The sequence below is a fragment of the Syngnathus floridae genome, chromosome 8 (genome assembly GCF_059516105.1).
Source record: "Syngnathus floridae isolate MCC-2025c chromosome 8, RoL_Sflo_1.0, whole genome shotgun sequence".
NCBI lineage: Eukaryota > Metazoa > Chordata > Actinopteri > Syngnathiformes > Syngnathidae > Syngnathus > Syngnathus floridae.
Genome location: NC_142420.1, coordinates 8,705,063 through 8,714,653, shown reverse-complemented (window position 1 = coordinate 8,714,653; position 9,591 = coordinate 8,705,063). Strand labels below are relative to the sequence as shown.

Here is a 9,591-nt window from a genome sequence, read left to right as displayed (position 1 = left end):
ATCAGTATTCATTATTCATCCCCCTGCCATGAGAGTCACAAAGCTGATTAAGATCACAGGTGTAGACCTAAAAAAAAAAAAAAAAAAAAAAAGACGTGATTCTTTGTTTCACAGGGTTCCACGATTTATTTGCATCAGTGTTCATATCTCCAATACACACAATAGTAACACAAACAGCATGATATTTGAAAAACAATAAGGGGGCAAGGGGGGCGCACAAGCCAATCTATAATCAGGAGAAATAATGAAATGCCAGCAAAGTTGATATGTTCATGGTCTTTAGAAATGATCCATAGTTCACAGTTTGATCCAATTTCATGACTGCATCTTTTGAACTTGTCACAACTATTAAAACAGAGCATTTTTTTCAAGGCCACTTTGAGCATTTCTGTTTCAGAATACATCAAGCTTACCTGCGCACAATGAGCTGCTGAAATACAATTGCTACATCGAGTAACAACCACGGGTGATAGTTACCGGTAATACATTCAGAAGGAGGTCAGGTAACACCAGAGCAAATATTCAATTTGTGGAGGCAGGAGGAGAAAAAAAAAAAAAAAAAAAGGTAGCGTACACTGTTGTCAGCTGCCTACTATCACTCAATAATCCATTCCGTCATATGAATAATGCACTAAAGGTTGGAAATGTAGATGTTGATCTTGATTGCAGGAACCATCGAGATGATAGTTTGGTGGTAAACTTTTTTTTTTTTTTGCATAAGCAAATGGTGGATATAAGAATAAAAGCAGATATACAGAAAATAAATGACTTCATTTGTGCTTTCAAATATTTGGTTTTTAATTGTCCTTCATGTCACCTCGCAAAGAATACTTGAAGAGGTGAATGGAAAATTGAATTTGGACAACGACAGTGTTCATGATTTTGCCTTTACTAATACGAGTTTGAACTAAAACAATCAAGCTGCGAGAAGATTTTTTAAAAAAAAGGGATTTAAAAAAATATATTTACCCTTTATTAGCGGAGTTATCGTTTGTCATTTAGTTCAAACTGTGTATTTTATGTGTAACTAGGAAAATACTGGCATGAGGCTTCGAGGTGTAAATGAGAAATGATTGAGGCCTTGTCAGTTACCCTTTTTTGTCACTGATTGGTTGGTTAGTTGGTTGGTTGGTTGTCGGGCGCGGTGGTTTCTCGCAAATCAAATTAGATCCAAAAGTTGGTCCGGAAATGAACAAACGAGTAATTTGTGATTTCCAACTTCGTTCTTTTGTTTATTTTTATACAAGTACAATCTATTATTTGAGTAATAATGACACACAAAAAACCTTTAAGAGACCCCCCCCAATCCTTAAAGGAGAATTGCATTCTTCTGCTTCTCAGCGCAGCTGAGCAAACTAAATATGAAAGAAAAGAAAGATTCTTTGAAGGTTGACAGCTTGAATATATGTGGAAAATCTCAAAATCTAGCTGAAAGCCTTTGGTCTATTTGCAAAGTGATTGTTTTATTTCATATCCATTGTGGGGGAGTAGAAAGGCAAAATGATGACCCATCATGTCATTACCCAAAGAATTCCAAACTGTCTATCTTTCTCTTCCTGACATTCATGTATGTTTTGTATGATCTAAGTTCACGTGACATTCAGCAATCCCACTGAAATGATGTTCACTTTTATCGGCTTCTAATGACATTTGCGTAGGAAAAATAAGAATTGTTAAACTGGAGGCAAGCCTGCTTTTGGTTTCCACGTCTACACAACATACAGTATGGCATCGTCAACAAAGTACAATCCAACAGCAACGACTTGCATAAACATTTCAAACACTATAAAAGTCATTTCAAAGGAAAGGGAATCGTGAATCAGCACTAATGTAGTGCATAAAAGCATTTTCTTTTGTTTATTCTCCGAAAAAAGGCTGGTTACACAAAAAAAGTTGTGACATTTCCTTGATAAATTTCCAACGAGGATGAGAAAAGTGTTCCATGTTCAGTCTCTGTATGTCATGAATTTTTAACATGTCCATTAGGAGACAACCACATCTCCGTTTGGTCCTTCTGATTTTTAGCAAACATATACACGATCATAAAATAAAACAAAAAATGTTTCAGCTTTTGCAAGCTGTGATGATTTCAGGTTTGCAAGCCAGCCTGCAGCGCTGCCTCCATGTTGCGACTGACTTCTCAGGCTCTTCTTTCGAGGAGCAATTTACTGTGTGTGAGTGTGTCATTCAACAGCGAATGTTATTTGTGCGACTCTGTTGGAGTACCTCGGTCCGTTCGTACCGCCTGAATGAGTCCGGCCAAAAGGCGGTGGAGGCCATTCGTATGGAGAACACCAATGTGGTTACATATCTATGTCACCATCATAGGCCAGGGTCAAAGGCTTCTGTGGCGGAGGTGTCGTCCTGGTCATTTTGGTTGGTTTACTATTAAAAAAAAAAAAAAACAGGTGTAAACAAGCTGACATTGCTTCTGATTTGTCGCTTCAAGGCAACCTGTCATGATATCAATCTTTGTGCAGAGTTGTATTACGTGATAGCAAAGTAGTGGCAAAATATTGAGAGGTGTATAAGTCATCCCCGACAGCATGAAGAGCAGATGTGACTGTTTACATCTACGATGTGTGCGTGCATGCAGCTGAGCTTTTCTGGAGGGCGGTGGGCGGTCGCAACGACGCTGTTGAGCAAATAACATGCTACATACCAGACCAGGAACGAGAATGCAATAATGAAGAGTATTAAGATGAATCCAACCACGGTCACGGCGTAAACCCACAGCTTTACTCTTCCATCTGTGCAATAAAAGTCAACTTTTAGTTATTCATACTCGATGAGAAAACATTCAAATATTACTCTCGTGATTTCAAATGAAGAATTAGCTTCAGCGTCCGTTAACTCATCCTTCTGCAGTGTTACGGTTCAGCTATTTTTACAGCATATAATGACAGGCCCGGTGGAAACACTGAACTACGATAACTGGCTTCGAGATTCAAGCTCTATAAAGCGACTAGTCAAAAGTAATGATCTCGGGCACGGGGTCAAAGCATTACAGATCATTTCCATTTCAGTACCTGGGCCCACGGGTCGTAAGGTCCACTCTGTGAGACGGTCTCGGGCCCGGGATGGTTTTAATCTTCCCGAGTTGGTTTTCACGTCAGCTTTCTTATTGGTGTATGTGCCCGGTGTTCGAGTACAGTAGTCCAGGAAGCCGTGGGTGGTCATCACTTCGGTGTAACCCTTCTCACAACCACATACCCCACTCTGCATGGTGACCGGTGAGGGAGCAGCACGGTAAATATATGAGTCAATGCACATACGGCATAATTTTTATATTTTGGGTTCAAATTCTTTATTGGGCTCAGCTTTGGTTCAGTCTTGTAGTAGCATAAAAGCTACTGCGAGGGGCAGTAAAACTTCAAACTTTCCTCACATCTCCTTGATTGCCTTTTGATTTGTATGCAGCTCCCGAACCTTCTCTACCTGAATGTAGTTGCATCCTGCCTGAATTTATATAGTTATATTCTACGGCTTCAAAATGCTACATGTCATCATTCAATGTCCATTTGAAAGAAAGCACCATGGCAGGAAAGTGGTAAGATGAGACAGGAATTGATCTCGGTTGTGTGATCTTACCGACGTGCAGTGTGAGAAGGGCTTGGTGCACGGTGGATGGCAGTGCCGAATCATGCTCGGTCTTTTTTGCGGGAAACACCCCCCTAAAGGAGAAGAGGGGGGGAAAAAAGGGTTTCACTTCAATGCCTGGGCTCATCGATCACTAAATTAATGTAGTGTCACCACTGATTAATGGGCTTAGTTGCCTATCAGGGTCCATGATCAATCTGCGAACATTTTAATTCCAACCTGGAAAATTACATGTCAAAATATCAAAGAGTGTCGGGCTTCCTCTCCAGAGGGAGGTTATTCCTCCCGGGCTCATATTTGCCAGAAACATTTCCTTTAAAGCGATAAGATCACATTCAGGTTCTATTTACAGCACACAGAGCTCACCCTAAGCCTCCAGTCCCATAGCACTGCTACCTTTGTTCCATTTCTCTTCGCCTGCTTTTCTTCCCACACATACAAATGCATGATTATATTTATATGGATTGAAAGTCTCCCAGCTCAGCCTCTGGCTTATTGATTACTTATGCTAAGAGTGAGCGGAGGAATCAATAAAGGCCGCACTGAGAATAGGCACATCAGATAAGGTGGTAAATTCAACTAGAGCAGTATACTAAAATTCATCTTCTCATGTGCGATGTGTGAGACGTGTTGGCACCGCGGGACATATTTTTCTACTATCAGCTAGTATTTCGAAATGAATGCGTCGGATTCTGATGGAGAGGATTAAACATTGCCGTTTGCAAAAAATAAAATAAAAAATCCCACATACATTATCCATCAAATGTGAGTACACGAGCTAATCAATAATGTTGGATATTTTGTTTTTTTTGTCTTTTCATGAGTGAAAAAATTTACACTTTGTGGCCACTATGCTGCAGCTCAGTTTTAGGTTGTTGACAACATTTTTTTTAAAGCCGAGGCATGCGTCTAGAGCAGGAATTATCAACCGGTGGTCCGCGGCTCTCCAATGGTCCGTGGCGGTATTGCAGGCGGTCCGCACAATTGGAAATGGAAAAATAATTGTAACATTTTTAAAAATAAAATTGATTCATTATTTCAACTTGGTTTACTTTCCTTCTAATTTTGTGAATCATTTACCCATCCAAATTATGTCAAATGTATATGAGCTTCCCAAAATAGACATACAAATGCAAATAAATAGCCTGTATAGGTCTATCCTCCTTCGCAAAATAAAATCATATTCCACCAAAGCAGTGGTCCCTGAGTTGAGATATTGTACACTGTAAAAAATGTCTCATCTTTTACAGTTGAAAAACATTCCAGCACAAAACCTTCATCATGCATATTGATGCACTTGCATCTCACCAACGTGAGGAGCGTAAAAACAGAACTAGGACACTTGTGTCCCCTGCATCAACACGGACATAGTGCACAGATATTTACATTCATGTGCAGCTCTGCATATTTGTACGAGAATGCAACTTCCAGACCCATCTGGTGTGATAAGCTGACAGTGCTCACCTGTGACAATGACACCATCCGAACGCTGACACCACACTGCTCTCTCATTATTGTTCCATCCTCCTGTTCTCCACTGGTAACTGTAGCACTGGCCTCCTGCAGCAGAAGCAGATGATGCTCATTAGCAGCTCGTATCGACCATTCAGTGCCGTTGTTAGGCTACGATAGACATTTACCGCACAGGATAAGACATAATGCGGATGGAGGAAAAAGAGGTACTATTTACCACTCCGTAAGGATTACGGGGAAATGGGATGGCTGGAATTGGTTGGAACTGAATTAGAGACGGCCTGTTTTTTTCCTAAGTACATTTTTGCTGGAGGCAAAGTCTGGTGAACAAAACGTGGAACTATTCAAGTCAGACTCCATTCTGGCTGTTTCATCAATTAAAAAAAAACAGGATTAAAGATCAGACCATTGTGATAAGACAAATTTGGCAAGAGAAGAATGTGGCATTAAATGAAATGCCAAGTACTTTGACAAGTGCTTTTAAAAGTGGATAATTAGTGAGGGAATAAAAAGCCTGTGGTTTATTCTGAATATCAACGTACGAGCAGGGAAAGGGCAGGCCTATTTAACAAAACACTGAGAAACTGCACTTAGAAGTGCGTGACTCAATGAGTCCCCAAAACTAAACTCATGGAAAATAAATACACACAGTACATCTGTAAAGTCCAACGGGTCAAGCAGTAACCTAATGAGCCATCCTCAATATTTCATTAAAATTGGATACACGACGGAGCAGTGATGACCTTTCGATGCTTCGAATTCTGACCTTTTAATAATGACCTGTAACACTCAATTTTTTTTCAATGCGACATTAATACGACAAACCCATCATTAATTTCACCATCGCATATCTAGATACGCTATATTTGTGTTTTTTGCATTACTTTAGTGAAAACTGAAAACAATAATTACACAAAGCTGTGAAATCTATTGCGATGGCCAATTGAGGAACAAACTAAAATATTTGTTAATAATCACATGTATGTAGCTTCTTTGAAGCACCTATTGTTTTATTTCAAGCTTTTTTTTGGATGGGGATAATGGGATTTTATAAGCACGGAAAAAAATCTTGTAAGTTCAGTTATTGAATATATTTGTAGATGAGTCAGAGCTCTGTGATTCAAGCATTCAGGTTGTTCTTGTCAAAGAAAGTATTTTTCTTATCCACTGCCTCTTTTAACAGTGTGTTGCAGCTTTTTGTTCACTCAGTGGTTTAAAAATAAAAGTTCAAATTCCCTACATGAATATCAAAATGGAGACCATGGTGCAGCAGTCGTTCATTTGCATGACTTGCGTAGAGGCAGAGTGAGTTTCGGTGTCACCAGTTCGCCGTTACCTTTACATGGCTGTGTCTCAAAGACTTGCTGCGGGCAACTGTCTTGGTTCTCGGTGACTTGAACGATCACCGCTCTGGAACGGGTTTGGCGTCCTGTGCTTTCAAAGCTCCGCCCCTCCACACAAGTCAATTGGCAAGAGCTCCAAGATGACCACTCAGCCAAATGGCAGTCACCTGAAGATAGGAAAATGGGAAAAAACACATTACTGGCATGCACACATTATTCATTACCATAATCAGATGATGTTTCAACACACACGGTGGTTGGCAAGCAGTATTTCAGGAATCATTTTATAGGCCTTCCCCTGACAGTGCCTGCTACATATAATAGCAAAAACTACTTCTACACATCTGTGAGTGATACCAACGAACAAATTACTCACAGCCCAGTGGGTACTCAGAGAAAATAGCCCAACCGCCGTTGTATATTACATTAACTTATAACTCGATAGCCAGTAGTGAAATGTGTCTCGCGAGGGAGCGTCAAATTAATTTGATTTGGAGAGACATTTTTAGTGGAGTAAACCAGTTGATATTTTTGGTCACACTACAAATAGCACATGAGCACTTTGTTCCCTGAAGGGCAAACAGGAAAAGGCCTAGTAATCCTTGATGGGGTCATTTTGCAGTAATTAATAAATAAATAAATGAATAAATAAATAAATAAATAAAAATAAAATGCATAGACACACACGCGCACACACACACATACATATATATGAGGCTCTACAGGGATTGAAGGATTTTATGTTTTAAACAACAACACAAAAAGTCATTGATGGAATTAACACAGCAGGTTAAAAATGCAAAACACAAGTTATTACTTTTCGAAGTGAACATTTGCTCTTTTTACACATAAATGTTAATGTAGCTTCACATTCACACTCCTTTGGTTGGTTCCCTTTTTCACAGTATGAAATACTTGTGCATCTCTAAAAGTTAAAGTAACAGCTAAATGGATGGTTCAATCAGAGCGAGTGGATTCAAATCAGACGCAGTTATCTTTTTTTAATGTCAGCATACAGCTCAGTTGGATCACTTGAAGGGCTGATGCAAGGGCTCTTGACGATGTGATGACGAGTAATAGCATATTTAAGCTTAAACTTGTGTTTTGCATTGACCCTTGTGACTTAGCGTGTTATCCTGCTGAGAGTATTCATCAGAAGAAGGTAAATGGTAGTATTAAGTAATACAATTGGCATGAGCATAGTTTGAATGATAGCTCATACCAAAAGCAGACCAAACATTGCTTGGCTTCAACATAACATGTTTCTAACCAACAAGTGGAGAAAACAAGCTTGTTGTGGGTATTTTGTTGTTGTTGTGACACTGTGAAGTATAAAACAACACAACAAAGCTTTTTCATGGCCACATAAAAATCTGACTAAAAACACGCTAGGAGTGACGTTGACTCACCGCATAACCTCAGGTGACCGTCAGGCTTTTTTATATATGCAGTTCCTTGTTCTGATCACGAAACACGTTTTGGATTAACGACCGTGGCTCATACGCTATTTATATCGTACATTTACATGCTCTGTAATGGCAATCTATTCTTTCAATATGTTGCCATTTTCTCTCTCTCGCTCATAATAGCTGAATGTCACACCCTGATCTTTTTCTTTGACATAAAAGCTGAACCGATCATCAAATGCATCCATTTTTCGTTATTGTCGTATTTCATGTTGTCATTATGCGGTCAACAACATCCATTTTGCGTGCAGTGTGTCTTGCTGTCACTCTTTTTACACAGCATACCTAATAAGGTCAAGCATGGTGGAGGAAGAATGGATGCTATTTGTCAAAGAGACATTCTCTGAAAGTCAGCTATGCTGATTTATTTAGCAAGTGAACCTCAAGTTCGGTTCCATGGCCAACTTAGGTAGATGAGTGACAATATTAGCTTTCATCTTAGCGTATACTGTAATTTTTCACTGTATAAGGGCTTGACTTATAGTGATTTTCTTGTAGAGATGTGCCATGGGGAAGCCATAGTGTCGTGCAGTGACACAGTTACATTCATTTGAAGAGCCTTTTCCCCGGCTGCGGCAATTCTCACCAACTGACACACAATCACATCAAAAGCTCCTGATCCTGAGCTGAAGCTTGCGGCACCAGTGTGTTGAGTGAGGAGGAATTAAGGGAAACATCAGAGGCGCACAGCATGATGGTACATCTTCAGAGAAAACAAGAGGCTCTGGGTCGGAAGCTGGCGGCCACATGATCATCATAAATATATTTGATCGTATTGGAACAAATGAGGCCAATCCTTATATTTTTGATCCATTCTATCTGTTCGGTGGTGTAAAAATAAGCTTGCATAGCTCAAATAAAGAGCTAGTGGAGAGATGACATAAATGTCGGGCGGGAAATAACGATTTGTTACTCTGTATTGGTTATTGATTTTGCAAAAAGATAACATGCAGGCTGTAAGTCATTTTGGAGTGAAGAAATTGGTACGTGTGTTTTAAAAATCCACCTAGCAAGGAATACTAGTAAGATTAACAGAAATGAGTTACTAGGCAGAATTAAAAAGCCATTATATGACACACCCACACATAAATCCAGGAGCCAGCAGTGGCATCTATCCATTAAATAATTGGTCAGATGTTTTATCAGTGTAGCAAGACTGCATTAGTAAATAATGTGGTTAGTCGTGCAAGTGTGAGGATACTTTTTGACACGACCAGTTGTAGATAAATAGGTAATGAGCTACTGCAGAAGTTTATTGACTTGGCAATAGCAGCTGTTTTCAACAGCAGCTGAAATGTCAATGAGTTGGAGGTGATGGATGCCAGCAAATGGATGCATGCACGAGTATTGACGATGTGGCATGTAAATCAGGGAAATAATTATTGGTGTTATGAGTGTGAAATGAATGCATGATACATAATTCATGCAGGCAAAAAATAATTACTGTAAAGAGAGTGTTGGAAAGCTCCTCATCGCTTGTGAATTATGTTGATACATTTCAACGGAAAATGCGTGTTTTAAACAAAGGCAGCTTTACCTTGACAGGGAACAAAGCAGGGCTGCTCCACATCCTGTTGGATTTTCTGCCTCAGTTTCTCGCCACAAAATTTCTCTGCCGCTGGCAGAGGAGGAGACTCGGTGGGGTTGCCCTTGTGAGTGACACATGATAGGTTTCTTCTCCGAAGCCCCTCGCCACAGTCTGCGCCCTG

General features: G+C 39.8%; 1 protein-coding gene across 2 annotated transcripts in view; it reads right to left on the bottom strand.

Moving 5' to 3' along the window:
- Window positions 1–1,819: 1,819 nt before the first annotated feature.
- thsd7ba (thrombospondin, type I, domain containing 7Ba) overlaps window positions 1,820–9,591 on the bottom strand; it is an 87,171-nt gene continuing 79,399 nt past the window's right edge. For both annotated transcript variants that reach the window (XM_088383056.1, XM_088383055.1), the window contains exons 26-32: window positions 9,420–9,588; window positions 6,410–6,583; window positions 5,065–5,160; window positions 3,592–3,674; window positions 3,030–3,219; window positions 2,663–2,750; window positions 1,820–2,385 (exon numbers count right to left, since the gene is read on the bottom strand). In XM_088383056.1, coding sequence (XP_088239182.1) covers window positions 2,304–2,385; window positions 2,663–2,750; window positions 3,030–3,219; window positions 3,592–3,674; window positions 5,065–5,160; window positions 6,410–6,583; window positions 9,420–9,588 — 882 coding nt within the window. In that variant the 3' untranslated portion in view covers window positions 1,820–2,303. The remainder of the gene's footprint in view (window positions 2,386–2,662; window positions 2,751–3,029; window positions 3,220–3,591; window positions 3,675–5,064; window positions 5,161–6,409; window positions 6,584–9,419; window positions 9,589–9,591) is intronic.